Raw genomic sequence first — 16,343 nt, forward strand, 5'->3', positions numbered from 1 at the left:
TCATTGTTGTTGCTTGTGCTTTTGATACCATATCTAAGAGACTATTGCCTAATTCGGAGTCTTGGAGATTTGTGCCTGTGTTTTGTCCTAAGAGTTTTATAGTTTTAGCTCTTGATATACTTTGTCTTTTCATTGATTATCTGTGGTACCTAGAGTGCATGAATTTATCTGACATTCTATAATTTCAGGTTTTAACTTATTTAAGACTTTTTTTGAAAATGTGAATCTCTGTGATCATCGATTGAAAAGACAAGGAGCTCAATTGGTAAGTAACATTGTTTTCAAATCTAGAAAATTTGGAAAATCTAGTAAAACTTGACATTCAGCAAAAAACGTGTTATAATTGAGAGAAAACATGAGGTTTATTAAAAAGAATGGGCACCTCCTTGACTGCGGTCTTCTGCATGGACGAGGGCGCTTCTCTTAGAGTGTAAGGAGGCTGCTGCGTTTCCCACACACGTGACTTCTCAGACCCCTCTTTGCTTCTTGCTGATCTGTGGCAGCCAGCGGCCTCCTGTGGCTGGGTGAACGTGGAGTAGGGATAGTTCCAGCCAAGCTTCCAACCTCTCAGATCTAGCAATTCACATGTACCTGAAAAAGTACCAAAATCTTCAATTCTGGGATCGCAGGGGCAAGGATTTGAGGGGAAGTTTTTAAGAACAGACGAGGAAGCAGGAAAATGAGGACCTGTAGAATGTATACAGCTTATGTTTATATTTACGTGAGCACCTCAAAAAAGAAAGGCAAAAAATAACTCTTTTTCCAAGTCTGTTTCATTCATGACCTGACTTCCTAGGTGGTAAGAATTTTAACAAGATCTTATAAAGCCTGGATCCTGCCATTTCTAACTGAGCTTTGAGAAGACCAGGTTGAGCCCCAAGGATTAGTAACTACCTCTAACCTGACTCTCTTTCCTTTGAAGAAAAGCTCCTGAAGAGGGTGCCCATATTATCCTGTTTTGTTTCTGCTTTAGTAGCCCATCTGGGTAGAGTTCTAGCTTAGGTTTAGGAATGTCTGGAGAAAAATCTCCATATCTGTCTTGGTTCCGTGGAAGTTGCTCAGTGTTTCTGTTGTTGGTCGTTTCTTGTTTTAAAGTTCCATATCAGTATAATGATGTTCTCATATGTAGCTTGGTTTTTGCAGCCTTAATTCATTTTGAACCTGAAGAGGTGTGGAGTCACAGTGTAGCAGAAAATAATTGTAATTCTGTGACTTGGTGTGCTGTATACTTTTCTTTCTTTTGAACAGTATGTAGAAAAGCTGGAATTGATAGGAATGGATTTCATTTGGAAAATAGCCATGGAATCACCTGATGAAGAAATTGCTAATGAAGCTATTCAGTTAATCATAAACTACAGTTACATTAATCTAAATCCCAGGTTAAAGAAGGTGGGTATTTAAGGAAAGAAGGTACACAAGAAAGCAGAAAATAATATATTAATTGCTAAGTTGGCATGCCTGAAAGTCGGGCTTCTTTATTTTGACATTTTATCCTTAATAATGATTACAACCAAATGCTAGACTAATTTTAATTTCCATATACCTCTTACTTTTAGGATTCTGTATCATTACATAAGAAATTCATTGCTGATTGCTACACAAGATTAGAAGTGAGTAGCAAATTTTATTTAACCTGTTTTTGAAATAAATGCTTTGGGTTTTTTTTTCCTTTTATAATGTTGTGTTTTGAGATCGTGTATAATGTTGATATTTGTAGCTGGATCCTACTGGAAGAATTTGCTAGCAGTACTGTATTGTGGACATAGGGAACAGGCATTTGCCCTAATGCCCACAATGTAGCAGTGTATTTTACAGGAAATCCTTCCTTCTCCCTCCCCATCCCTTTTCCCTGCTCCACCCACCCACCCCACCCCCACCCCCTTTTGGGGGTATAGAAACTGTCTTCAGAAAATAGGTCTACTGTACTTTCCACATTTCTGATAAATTCTTTTTCTCCTTTTTCTGTCCAGAAATTTTATAGAAGCACTTGCTTCTTTTCCCATCCTTCCCCATGTGTCACTTTGTTTATATCATAAATGCTATTAAAGTCCATAGCAGCACACTCAATAGTGGGTAGTGTTGGGTATCTTTGTCCACTAGAAGGCTGCAGTGTAAGACTATCTCAATAAGTTAAACTTGCTGATGATGAATATGTGCTCGTGATGAAAATCTGTACAGGAAGGAGTTCCCAAGTTGTGACTTCCTCCAAATATGCCATCATAAAAACATTTAAAGTATTCAGGTATCCCTAAATGAGGTGCCATGTAAGTATTAACACATGTAGAATGGTAGTTCTCAATTGGAGGTTATTTTACCTCCCAGGGGACATTTGGCAATGTCTGAAGACCATTTTGGTTGTCACAACTAGAGGGGTCCTACTGGCACCTAGTGGTAGGTGAGTGGTGAATAGAAGTCAGGGATGCTACTGAGCATCCTACAATGTCCCCGACAGTCTTGCACAACGAAAAAAGTTTCTAGCCCCAAATGTCAGTAGAGCTGAGGTTGAGAAACCCTGATATAGATAGATGATTTTCTATTTCGTAGGCGGCCAGTTCAGCGCTTGGTGGCCCCACTCTGACACACGCTGTGACCAGAGCAACAAAGATGCTTACAGCAACTGCCATGCCAACTGTAGCCACGTCAGTCCAGTCTCCGTACAGGTAAGTGATTGCAGAAGTTAACAGCGAATATGCAACACCTAAATGTAGATCAGCTTAAAAATAAATAATTGGAATCTTTTCTTTCCTTTGGAGATATCTCAGTTAATTGTTCATTCCTCATTTTATTTCATATCTTTTTCAAACAGTCATATCCTGGGAAATTATATATTCCCCATCACGTATTTTATTTGATTCGTTTTACTTTTTACTGTGTGTAACACGAGTAGCCTGCTCTTTATGATGGAACCAAGATATATTCATTGTATGAAGAGTAATTTTTTTCAAGTTTGAAATATTTACTTTAGACCTCTTATAACTTTTCTCATTGAATAGTCAAATCCAGGGCACCAATAGCATAAGCAAAATGAAGTGGAATATGATGATTAATTAATATTTTACATTATGATATAATCATAGTTAAAATGTTTTACTTAAAATCATTTTTCAAAATAATTTTTTTTTTAAAGAAGATGTTGGGGGTAGGAGTTTATTAATTAATTTATTTATTTTTGCTGTGTTGGGTCTTCATTTCTGGGCTTCGTTTCAAGGGCTATCTCTAGTTGTGGCAAGGGGGGGGGCACTCTTCATCGCGGTGCGCGGGCCTCTCACTATCGCGGCCTCTCTTGTTGTGGAGCACAGGCTCCAAACGCGCAGGCTCAGTAGTTGTGGCTCATGGGCCTAGTTGCTCCGCAGCATGTGGGATCCTCCCAGACCAGGGCTCGAACCTATGTCCCCTGCATTAGCAGGCAGACTCTCAACCACTGCGCCACAAGGGAAGCCCTCAAAATAATTTTTAATAAGAACTTTAGCCCCAAATATTTGTGTTAAAACTTTGGACTGACATCTCTTAATCACATTGCTGTGTTGAATATTTTCAGATGTTAGTAAAATCTGAGTTCAGTGTTATAGGTCTTTGATATAGTAAGGAGAATAGATGAGTATTCAGAAACATTAGATTGAAGTAACTAAAATACTTTTGTGGGGTTTCATGTGCCTTTCATTACTGGTAAGCATCCCCCAGTCAGTGATGCTCAGGAAACCTTGGCAGGTGCTCAAGAGAAGGGCTCCCTCTCTATCCCTCACTCTGCTGCCCTCTAGTGATTGGTGCTCATAAAGTCTTTTTCAACTCCTGGAATTGCTTTATGTGTTTACATATATATGTATTTATTTATTTCTCTTTATTCACAGTTGGGGATATTCCTTTCTTTTTTTTTTTGCGGTACGCGGGCCTCTCACCGCTGTGGCCTCTCCCGTTGCGGAGCACAGGCTCCGGACGCGTAGGCTCAACGGCCACGGCTCATGGGCCCAGCCGCTCCGCGGCATGTGGGATCTTCCCGGACTGGGGCACGAACCCGTGGTCCCCACATTGGCAGGCGGATTCTTAACCACTGCGCCACCCGGGAAGCCCTCCTTTCTTTTTGAAGCCGTCCTTTAGAAGAGGAGTCAAGGCAATATCCTTGCTCACATTCTTCTTCTTTATCTTCTTTTTTTAAATGAGCTGAGTACCGTGTAGTGATACATTATTAATATGAAAGAAGCCAATAGAACTCAACCCTCTTGGACCTCTTTTTAAAATGACAGAAAGTGATTATAAATTCACCTCATGAGAAGAACACTAACATGACTTTTGCATTCTCACATTCTTAGAAGTGTATCTCAAATAGACTTTCATTAAGAATTCCTAATTACATGTTTGTAAAATGTAGTCTATATCTATGACCTAGGTCCTTAACGATTCATTTGTCTGACAAACCAGACTACAAATGCACTTATAAACTATTGCATTGGGATTTCCAAACTGCTGCTTCTTTAAATAAGCATGCTTTTTGTTTGTTTTTCTAACTGCTTTGTATTCTGGATCATTTCATATTTGACTATTACAGAACAAAACCACATGATAGTTTTAAAATATTCTCATTATGAACCCTAAACAGAGTTACTAAGAATATGTAATTTCAGAGTTGCCTTTGAACCAGTACATGTAGTTTATCTCATTCACTAGTCTTAAAAGAACTTTTCAGTGACCATAATTGTTCCACTTATGGGAGGAGGAGTTATTCTCTCATTTGTACAGTGTTTGCAATGCTATCTGTGGTTTAATTCATCATTGAGGCAAAATAAAACAGTTCACTCAACAATTCACTTGTTAAGCACTTAAATATTTCCTAAAGATTTTCCATCTGAATATCAAGTTCTGGTTTCTGCCCATAGACTGAAAGAATTTAGAACTCTGTTAAATGCGTTTAACCAACTCTTTTTAAAGTGAAGTTTCCAGTACTGCTAATCAGCATACTTATTGTTAGAAAATCTGAAAACTTTCCAGATTTAGAAATATACCTGTACAAAATACTTAGACTCTCTGGAATAGTAAATACTTAAATTAAGGGCACTTGGATTTTCATTTGTTAGTGTTAACACATGTAGTGTTTAATAGAGTGTGGAGCTGTGACTGTACAAGCTGCTGTATGTTGGAGTTCTGTTATTTCAAATGATAAGATTGCTTAAGTCTAACCAAAAGAGACCTCAGGTCTCACTTTCAGAGTGCGTGAGAGTGACACAGTTCCTTGCTGTGTATTTTCTGTTCCAGAGATGGTTATGTCTCTTGATGTGTGTTGATTTCTTAAGTACTTTGAAAACCCTTGGGATAACAAATTCTTACATTGTGTGTTTTAACTATACAGACTAGTCACTTAAACCAGATGAACGATTTTTTTCGTCCTTTTCTTCTGCCTCATTCTTAGGCTAAGTAAAACAAACAGCAGCTCTCATTTGTGGAATACCTAATGGTTTGCATTTGTCTTCTAAATTTCAGGCAGTTCAGAACTTAGTCAGATTCTGTGTGTTTACAGAATTATGTGGCATATCTTAGTTGTAAGATTATGAGATTCAAACTCACTGATGGTTCACTCTTGGTGGATTGGTAGACAAATAAGCCTGCAGACCCAGAGGACACTCAGGTCCTCTATTTATGGGACAACTGTTTAAAAAAAGAAAAAGAAGAAGAAAGAAAAGAACAGGAAAGGAAACATGGGGAGGGGCAGGCTTCTGCCCCATATTCCATCTGTGTGCGACAGCTGTGACCTGTTTGAACCACCTTCCCCTTGAGTGAAAAGGAAGTTTAGTCTTTGCAGATTTCAGTTTTGGAGAGGGCTAATTGTGATTGTGGTTTTGGTAAAATAGACTGAAATTGAGCTCAAGTCAGCAGTTCGTTTCAAGTATTTTCAAAAAATTTTTTTTTAATTCATAGATCCACTAAACTTGTAATAATTGAGAGGTTGCTGCTTCTGGCAGAACGCTATGTGATCACTATAGAGGTAAGCCTCTCTTCTTTGTAAAGCAACTTTATCATCCTATAACTAGTCTCAATGTGTTAGGAGTGTATTTTTGTGACATTTAACAGTGGTGCTGTGCATCTCACTTGCTGTATCTTTTGACTTGCTATATCTTTTTCAAGGATTTTTACTCTGTTCCCCGAACTATTCTACCTCATGGTGCCTCATTCCATGGACATCTTTTAACTCTTAATGTTACTTATGAGTCTACCAAAGATACCTTCACTGTAGAGGTAGGTTTACATTAAGCTCTGAAGCCATTTCCATATTGTCATGTTATTTTATAAGAACACTGTTGATTGAGATTGAACACTGTTGTTGATTTAGCTGCATGAATGACTATTCTCAAAGCTGTTTGGGAAACAAATTTAGAATAAAGACCTGAAATGAAAGGAAGCTGGTAGGGTATAAGCAGACTCATAAGTAAATAAATACATAATGTCAGGTGCTAACAAGTGTTATAAAGGTTAAAAAAGAAGACAGCAGGATAAGATGGGTATACATGACATATTTCAGATAAGAATGGATAGGGAAGGTCTCTGAAGTGATCACATTTGAACAGAGACTTGAATGAAGTGACAGAGTTAGCCATTTCTGGGGAAGAGCATTCCACACAAAGGGAGCAGCAGGTACAAAGGTCCTGAGGTGGGAGTTTGTTTGATTTATTCAGTGACAAGGAAAGTAGCTGGTGTGACTAGAGCACATTGAGAAGGGGAAGAGTGGAAGACACTCCAGTGGAAGAAGGACTTGAGATTTCATTCCATGCATGCTGGGGAATGGAGTATGGAATAGAATATTTAATTACTGCAGGAGGGAAGCCTCACAAGGGCAGGATTCTTGTCTTTGGGTTCTCTTCTGTGTTCCCAGGTTCTGGAACAGTGCCCGGTACATAACAGATGCTCGCTAATAGTTGTTTAAATTGATGAATAAGTGAATTACTCAGAACAGTGTTTCATTTCATTTTACAGGCTCACAGTAATGAAACCATAGGGAGTGTCCGGTGGAAGATAGCCAAGCAGTTGTGTTCTCCAGTGGATAGTATACAGATATTTACAAATGATAGTCTGGTAGGTGTAAATAAACATGTTGTGGCACTTTAGCCTGATATCAGTATTTTCCTCTCCTTTGCTTCTCAGTAATTCAGAAACCACTTTTTACAGCTGACAGTGAATAAAGATCAAAAGCTCCTCCACCAGCTGGGCTTTTCTGATGAGCAAATCCTCACAGTAAAGACTTCTGGCAGTGGGACCCCGTCTGGGAGCTCTGCAGATTCCTCAACCAGCTCCAGCAGCAGCAGCAGTGGGGTGTTTAGTTCATCATATGCCATGGAGCAGGTATTGAGCGATAATATTCAAGTTCAGAACAAGAACGTAACATCATTAAGTTTTGCCTTCGGCCCATATAGATTTGCATGATTATGTCCTTTTCTCTCAGAGAAGTCCTGTCCCTTCAGAACTGTGTCACTGAGAAATGCCGGGATTCAGTTGAGAGAAGAAGATACACAATTTGTCAGTCTTCTGAACCACAGAATCTTCTGAGTCTGAGTGACTCTGCCTGGCCACTGCTTGCTGCTCCTCTCATATACCTCTCTTCATTGATTCATTGAGTTTCCTCTCCTGGGTCATTCCCATTAACATTCAAACATGCTGTGCTATTTCTACCATCTTTTTGAAAAACCTTTTTCACCCCAGTTTCAGCTTCAATTCCTGTCCCCATTCTCTCCTTCCCAAATCAGCGAAGCTCCTTGAAAGGGTTGTCTAAGCTCTCTTTACCATACTTTCTTGACCCATCTCGAAAATAAACTCTGCAAGGTAATCTGTCATGTCCACCTCTCAGTCCTCATCTTCTCGACATTTCAGCAGAGTTGATCCATGTGATTACTTCCCCTTGAAATACTTTTTCCCCTTGGCTTTCAGAACACCCCTGGCTCCCCTCTCCCGCTCTGGTTCTCCCTCTTTGGTCTCCTCTGCTGCCTCCTTTACATCTCCCCGATCTGTGCACAAAGAAGTTCCCTGGCTCAGTCCTTTGACCTTTCCTCTGTCATGAGGAAATGACAGGAATGAGCGTAGGCTCATTCCCTTAGGAATCTCATCCAGTTTCAAAGTATTATATATTGTATGTATATTGATAACACCCCAATTTTTATCTTCAGCTTGAAGTCTAGGTACATGGAACCAACTTGTTAATCAGCATCTCCTCTTAAATGTGCGATAGACATCCCAGTCGTAACATCCAAAACTGAGCTCCTGATATGCCCTTTCCCACCCTCACCCCTAACCCAAACCTCTTCATCCCAGTCTTGCCATATTTCAGAGGCTCATGCCAAAATCCTTGGGTCCCTGCTTTCTCTCATAGCCCTACCCATCAGCAAATCCTTGAATCTACCTTTAAAATTCGTCTAGAACCTAGCTCCTTTTCTCTGCCTCCACAGCTTCCACACCAATCCAAGCAGCCATCATCGCTCATCTGGAGGGTTTCAGTAGTTCTCTAACTGGTCTCAGGGCTTCTGCTCCTATACCAGTTCAGTCTCTCTTCTGTGTAGCACCCAGCAGCCCATGATCTTTTTAAACAGAGTCAGATTATGCCACTCCTCAACTCAGACTCTCCAGCGGCTCCCATCTCACTCAGAGTAAGAGCCAGTCTTTACTGGGACCTTCAGGGCCTACTTGGTCTATCCCCCCCACTGAGATGTTCCTCCATGACCCACCCTCACTCTCACCACTCCAGCTGCACTGGCCTCCATGTTGGTCCTCAAGCAGTGGGCCCTGTGCACTTGCTCTTCTCTGTGCTTGTAATGTTCTTTCCTGATACCCATGTGGTTCTTTCTCGCTTCCTTCAGCCTTAGCTCAAATGTTGCCTTCTTGGTGAGCCTTCTTTGGCAGTCCTGTCTAAACTTTCCACCTGTTCCTACTCCTGCACATCTCATTTCCCTTCCCTACTTTATTTTTGCCTACATACTATATATTTTATTTACCTTGTTTAATGTCTCTCTCTCTCTCCCCCCAGTGAAATTTAAGCTCCTTGAGAGCAGACCTTTGTCTGTTTTGCTCACTGCTGTATTTCCAGCACCTTAAAACAGTGCCTAGAACATAATAGGTAATCAGTATTTGTTGAATGATTTTACGAATCAGGGTTTTTTTGTACCTTCTCTCTGCCAGGAACTGAGCTCAGCACCAGTGGTACAAAACTAACAAGACCATTCAGCTCTTTAATGCTTTTATAATGTAGAAAGTAAGATAATACCAGCCCTCATGTGAAATAAAGGTATTTAAATGACAGAAAGGGATTTTTTTCTTAGTTATTATGTATAGTCCTTTCATTTAATTACAAATGTAAGATCTTTGCATGGCTGTCTCTGTAACTTAGAGAGCATAGCCTTGCTTATAACCACAGAATCCTGCAGGGTTAATGTTAGTATTGTGCCATTTCTTAAAAAGTAACTATACTTATATGTAGTGAGAATTTAAGAACGAAATCATACTCAGAGCAGTATTATGACAGTTTATCAGCAACAGAAATGACGTACATAGCATCTTGGATTTTAACATTTTTAAACTATCTCATTTATCCTGAATTTTTTAAAAACCTTTCCAAATATAAATATATTCCATAGTGATGTCTAGCTTTTTTATTTCTTATACCAGAAAATAGTACTTTAATCACATCTGAATCTCTTCTATACAGTTGTATCCATTTTTTTCACCATTAAAAATAACAGGCCAACTTCTTTTTCTCAACTTAAATTACATATATATCTATGTGGTTGTGTGTGAGTGTGTGTGTTTATATATATCACTTTTTGAATTTGCTTTTTTTTTTAATACGGTTGACTCCTGTCATTTATTTTTTTTCACAACTCACACACACACACTGTATTTTATTTTTACAGGAGATAAATAAACTGACACCAAGCATTGTAAATGGATGACCACAACAAAAGCAACAATGATTGCAATTACCAAACACAAAACACACTCATACTGTGTCATAATATTGATATTCAGTCCAGTAATCCTCCACTGTAACAGCTCCTTTACTTTGCAGTGAAAATTGATTTGTATATTTTTTGCCTCTGGGTCCTTGTGGGACTTTTTTTTTTTTTTTATTCAAACAGAAAGTCACAAAAATTATAACCATCCTCATCAGTTCACTCAGTCCCATGTAATTAATTTTTTTTCATCTTGATCTATTGTTAGTACTTTTATGAATTCATCCGTTTTCCATTAGAATTATGAATGAATTTGCTTTTAAATCACTCTGCCTTGTTTTGCTCCTGCCAAGCTATGATCAGCTTCCAACAGTGCCCACCCTCCATTCTGTTCATCACATCTGCCCTTCCTTTTGCCTCTCTGCCGCTGCCTGCTTTTTGGTGCCTTAGCCCCTTCGCCAGCAGGTGGTAGGAGAAGAGAACCCAGGTGATGAGCACGCCAGGAGGGGGAGCGGTCCCTCACTCTGTGTTCCCGTGCGTTGTTGTTTGAGGCAGATAAGCACCATGCTTCCCTCAAGTTTTGCAGTGGCCAGTCTTTAAGAACCAGTAATTTTATTGTTTGTACCTTTGATTAGAAAAGGAGAAAATTGTTTTGTAAATTTGCATTTATGTTTTGCTTCCTCCCTCAGGAGAAATCCCTCCCTGGTGTTGTGATGGCACTTGTGTGTAATGTATTTGACATGCTTTACCAGCTGGCCAATCTAGAGGAGCCAAGGTAAATAGAAATGTTTACAAAGCTTGAAAGAGAGAAAGTTATTAAAGTTAGGGAACCCAGAAAATGTTCACTTGAAATGTATGTTACTTCACATCCCATACTAAATGACTTTGTTATTGAAACTGTGGTTTGTGTGGAAAAAAAATTAATATTTGAAAAATTTCAGGATAACTCTACGAGTACGAAAGCTTCTGCTCTTGATACCCACTGATCCAGCCATTCAGGAAGCCCTTGATCAACTTGATTCTTTAGGAAGAAAGGTATGAGTATCTTGGATAGTTATTGAACAGTCATGGAAATTTTATATCATGATTCAGTGAAAATAACAGCATGACATCACATTAAGGTCACACGATGTCATCTTTCCCATAACAGTTTTTTTTTTTTCTTTAGAAAAATACCTTTGCTGTAAAATACCTTTGCTGTAAATAATGATATCAAATTTTAGAACTGGAAGAGCCTTTATTATCATCTGCTTCCACCTCCTTCATGTTTTATATTAGGAAACCCAAGCGCAGAGTGATGAACGGTCTTGGCTAGGGTCAGACTCTAGTTCTGATTCAGTTGAGATATTTTTCTTCTGTTATGATGCCTCTCTGAATGTGGATGTTGCATATGTTTGAGTTGCTTGCGTAAATGGGTTATCATTTAATATTTTCACAGTTGATATTTAAAGTTCCTTTTGTTTAATGTCTAGAATCTTGTTCCTTAACAGTTGTATATATATAATGAAATTGTGTTTTATCTATAATATTGTTTGTGTTCTCAGAATAAATTCATTTAGATCAAAGCTGTTAGAACTCAGTTATGAATTTTGTATTTCAGTGATTATAGTTTAGATGAGCTCATAATCGTGTCACATGTACCTTATATATTAATTTGAGGAAGAAGAGAACTAATGTAATTAAAAACTATATTACTTGTACTAACTAAAAAAATTATCAAAACTACTACACTGCAGTCTTATAATTTAATTATCAATGTTTGGTGGTACAAATTTTATTTATTTATTTATTTATTTTAATTAATTAATTAATTTTATTTTGGCTGCAAGCGCTCTTCACTGCAGCACAGAGGCTTCCCTAGTTGCAGCACGAGGGCTCTAGAGTGCATGGGCTCAGTAGTTGCGGCGTGCGAGCTTAGTTGCGGTATGTGGGATCTTAGTTCCCCAGCCAGGGATCGAACCCATGCCCCCTGTGTTGGGAGCGCAGAGTCTTAACCACTGGACCACCAGGGAAGTCTCCTAGTGGTACAAATTTTAAAAACACGGAAACATATTAGGCTGACCCCACTAGTGTTGCTTAGAATACAATCCCAGAAGCATTCCTGTAGGATTGGAATACTTTTGAGCATTTACTGTCTGCGTGATGGAGTTCAGTGCTTTGTTAATAATTAGAGTGATATGGCTTTGAGGTTAATTTTTAGAAAATTTCATTGATTTGATTATATTAAAGTCAGAAAAAATATTAGAGTATGTAGTGATATCTGCTTCTCTTTAATTTGTGCTTTTGAGCTGTATATTTCTTTTGTCTTTCTATTAAACTTAGAAAACATTGCTGTCTGAAACAAGTGCTCAGTCTTCAAAATCCCCATCCCTCTCTTCCAAGCAGCAGCATCAGCCAAGTGCCAGTTCAATTTTAGAAAGTCTGTTTCGATCTTTCGCTCCAGGAATGTCCACCTTCAGAGTACTCTACAACTTAGAAGTAAGGAACCTCATTTCTTTTTATTTCATTTTAACAGATTCATTTTGGCCTAAAGGTTCATGCTTTCAGATATCAAAAAGAAGTAAATAGGTTTCTATTACTATTGAATGGTTTGTTAAAAAAAATTAGTTTTAAAAAAAGTAAAAAATAGAATATAAATTGAAGTATTTTGTTGTTTTGGACTTTGAAAATGTTTGGTTTTCTTTTTCAGTTTATACCTGTGTGCATTGTTACACTTGCAAAATAGCATGTAAATAAATAATTAGGAAACGTTATGTATTAAAATGTGTCATTATCTTCCTCTGGAAGTTTTGCAAGTCTGTATAACATCAGTTACTAATCCTCAGCCTTCTTGTTATTAAATGCATCCTAACTTTTTTAAAAAGCTGTTGTAATTTGTTGCCATTAATGAAGCTTTATAAGGAGTTTGTCAGGAGTCACATTAACATTATTATTTCAAGGTTAAAAAAAAAAGAATTGAAAGAATTTGTGAACAAAAGAATATTTTTATTACCCTTCTTCCCAATAGTAGCTTTAAACTAGTAGATTTAGTTCAGTAAACATTTACTAACTGTTTACTGTCTACAAGTCATTGTGGTATTTAAAGGGTCAGAGTTGAAAAGACAAGATAATTGCTCCAAGATCTTATGAGTAAGACATACGGGAGGCTGGATAGGCTGAGTCATGAAATGAAAGCAGTAACAAAGCAGTGTGGAGAGTGGCCCACTCTCGGAGGAGGGTGAGGGGCTAGACCCTCAAGCCACTTAAGATCTGGAGAAAATAAAGCCCTGAACGATTTTGCTTGGCCCTAAGATGTTCTATCCAGTCAGTTATTTATTAAGGAATCCAGATCAGTGCCTAAGCAACCGTAATCATCAAATTACCATTTATCTTCAGTAGGTTTTGAATCACAACATAGGTCATAATTGGTAGGGAAATACCTGCTTGGGCATTTTTTCCAAGTTGTATTTCATCTGACAGTCTAATTTGGAGTATAAAATTACATTCATTCATTTTTATGTTTCACTCATTTATATGGTGGAGCTGTGTTAACATTTCATATTTGCCTTAAAATAATCATTCAGAAGAAAACATTTGTTGGGTTCAAAAGGAGAAAATATCTAGCAAATATTTTAAAAATAAAATATGTCCTTATTTCTTGCAGACATTTAAAAATACATACAATATTCTAAAACGGAAAATTACCTAGAAATTCTTGGCTAACTCAAGCTTACGAAATTGGCATCTTACAATTACTGCCAGATTTGTCATTTGCTTTTGAATGATTGTCTCAAAAAGTTAAGGTATAAATTGTAACACCCACATCTGAGAGCACGCTGAGAAACAGAATGGCCCAACGGTGGGTCTAGCTTGTCATTGGCTACCTAGATTGCATTATCTTAGAGCCAAAGGTTATATAAATTATCTCCAGTATAATTTTAGGACTTCTGATTAACTGGAAATTCCTCTGATAGGTTTTCTTTTGCTTGACACAAAAAATGTAGAAAACCTACACTCCCGGAGCACTTATTTTTACTATTACCTGCAAGGTTAATGTGCTTGTATTTCGATCTTTAACTTATGTTTGCCTACTAGGAAAATTCAAAGTGGATATTCCAAATACCCATTCCTTTGGAGAAACCTTCCATCTTCACTAAATTGTCCATTAAACATGGGGAGTGTGCATGTGGCTGTTGACATTCAGGAGAGGTTAGGATAGCAGAGGGTTCCCATTCTCCTGTGTGATGCTTATGATCTGAGGCTGGTGAGCCTGTTTCCCAAAGGGCAGCTTAGGAGGAAAGCATCTTTAAACAAAAACACATTAAAAATCTAAGCTCGTAAAACTAATAGGTTCATAGAAGCAGATTTTTTTGAATAGAAAAGGATCTTGAATTACATTTAGATTAAAACCTTGGGGAAACTGCGGCAATGAGCTTTAAAATATTTTTTTAAATCGTTACTAAATAAGCAGTTGTTTACTGGGCAATTGTTTTGTGCCAGTGCTTGTACTAAAGCACCTTAAGCTTGTGTTATCTTACTTACAAACAATCCTCTGCTAAAGGTACTTATTGTCCTCATTCACCTGATGAGAAACCTGAGGCAAAAAAGGAAAATTACATATCTGAGATCTTTCAGCTAGTCGGTGGTAAAACTAGAATGTGAGCTGAATTCATAGTCTCATACCACAGTATGAGTATTTATGTGAAATAATTCCCTACTATACCAGAATATTTAGTTGAGCTTTCCTTTAGGTGGGTATTGCAGTGTCATAAAAGGGGCATGGGTATTAGAATGAGGCACATCTGGACTTTAATTCTAACTATGTGACCTCGGGTGGGAGGTCATTTAACCTCTCAGGTCTCAATCTTTACCTGTAGAGTAAAATACCTGTGCTGTGCATAGGGAGATTAAGAGAGAATGCATGTTAAGTACCTCACCTTATGCTTAGTACTTCGTAGATGGGTGCTCAGTAAATAGGAGATAGAATCATTATCAGGCAACTCATCCAGCGTTTATAATAAATGGGCTATTTTATAAGACTTTAGTTTATATACGTTTTCTGGAACATATCAGCATAACACGTAATGTTACCTGCTCTTATCTAACTCTGGGAGCCTGAGACCTTCACATTTGCTGGTTTCCTAAAAAGAAGAATACACCAGCTCTCTTAAAAACAGGAAGATTTTTCATGCTAAGTAAATGGAACTTGGAAAATGTGATTATTTTATTTGTGAAACATCAGCCTCCTTACACTACTGGGGGTAAAAAAAAAAGAGCAGCATTTCAAGAGTTTCTGACTCAAATTGTCTCATTGTTTTACTTGGTATAAAGGAGTAATTTCAACTGGAAATTTTGGGATGATTAATTGCGCTATCTTTTTCCAAGGTTCTAAGCTCCAAACTCATGCCAACAGCTGATGATGACATGGCAAGAAACTGTGCAAAATCCTTTTGTGAGAACTTCCTCAAAGCAGGAGGTTTGAGGTTAGAGTTTTGATATTATGTTATATGAATTACAGAAAATGAATCTAGTTATTTTAATTTCTCCTGCCAAGCCTTGCTTATTCTTACAAGGCATTATGTGAAGTGTTATGAGAGTTACAATAAGAAGGAATGATGTTTTAGTCTTTGGAATATTTTAAAACTCATCTCATGACTTTTGATTATTTGGAAAACTGACAGAAGCATGTCTCTTTCCTCTCTGGTAGCGAGGGAAATTCTCGAGTAGAGGAGAGAAGGCTTACTGTTTCTGTTCATTCCCACATCAGTTTGAGATAAGGTGAATCTGATTGCCGGTAATCTATGTTGTGCAAGGCATTAGTGCTGGGAGTGCAAAGATATTATCCCTGCCCTTGAGAGCCTCATGGTTTAATAAAGAATAACAAACAGTTATTTTAAGTATCAAAACAGAGGCTTATAAAAAGTGCTTTGTGGGGTGGGGAAGAAAGCAGTGGTTAAACGGTTAGATTTGCTTAGGATAATAAGAGTAGGAAATGCTTCCCAGAAAGTGACATTTGAGCTAGGAATTGAGCGATGAATCACCATTCCCTAGGAAATAAGGGGAAAAGGGCTCTCTAAGCCAGAGGTGGGGTAGGGATGAGTGAAAGTATCATGGCCTGTCTTGGGAAGTACAGTTGCCTAGTGAGGCTGGAGCAGAGGATAAAGGAGAGAAATACATAAAGAGGGGTCACATTGAGGAATTTCAGCATTATCTTGTAAACCATGGAAAAACAGGAGGTTTCTAACCCAGGAGTTACCTAGAACAGTTACTCTGGCTACAGTGGAGAAGATGAGGAGAAGTGGGAGGGAGAGGCTGGAGGCAGGGAGAGCTGTAAGAACCATGCCTGTTCCAGACGAGAGGGGACAGTTTCCAAATACGGGACGGTGTGGTAGAAGGCCATTTATAAGGTGAAATAGGCAAGTCGTTATGACTAGATATAGGGTA

The 16,343-nt window shown here is 38.2% G+C and overlaps 1 protein-coding gene across 2 annotated transcripts in view; it reads left to right on the forward strand.

The window, feature by feature from the left end:
* Positions 1–16,343, forward strand: part of USP24 (ubiquitin specific peptidase 24) — a 150,230-nt gene that overhangs the window by 76,721 nt on the left and 57,166 nt on the right. For both annotated transcript variants that reach the window (XM_059062973.2, XM_059062979.2), the window contains exons 21-32: positions 189–265; positions 1,249–1,389; positions 1,557–1,610; positions 2,545–2,660; positions 5,908–5,974; positions 6,115–6,225; positions 6,961–7,059; positions 7,153–7,326; positions 10,610–10,695; positions 10,862–10,955; positions 12,243–12,398; positions 15,285–15,382. In XM_059062973.2, the coding sequence (XP_058918956.1) occupies positions 189–265; positions 1,249–1,389; positions 1,557–1,610; positions 2,545–2,660; positions 5,908–5,974; positions 6,115–6,225; positions 6,961–7,059; positions 7,153–7,326; positions 10,610–10,695; positions 10,862–10,955; positions 12,243–12,398; positions 15,285–15,382 (1,273 nt within the window). The remainder of the gene's footprint in view (positions 1–188; positions 266–1,248; positions 1,390–1,556; positions 1,611–2,544; positions 2,661–5,907; positions 5,975–6,114; positions 6,226–6,960; positions 7,060–7,152; positions 7,327–10,609; positions 10,696–10,861; positions 10,956–12,242; positions 12,399–15,284; positions 15,383–16,343) is intronic.

Source organism: Kogia breviceps, chromosome 1 (assembly GCF_026419965.1).
Source record: "Kogia breviceps isolate mKogBre1 chromosome 1, mKogBre1 haplotype 1, whole genome shotgun sequence".
NCBI lineage: Eukaryota > Metazoa > Chordata > Mammalia > Artiodactyla > Physeteridae > Kogia > Kogia breviceps.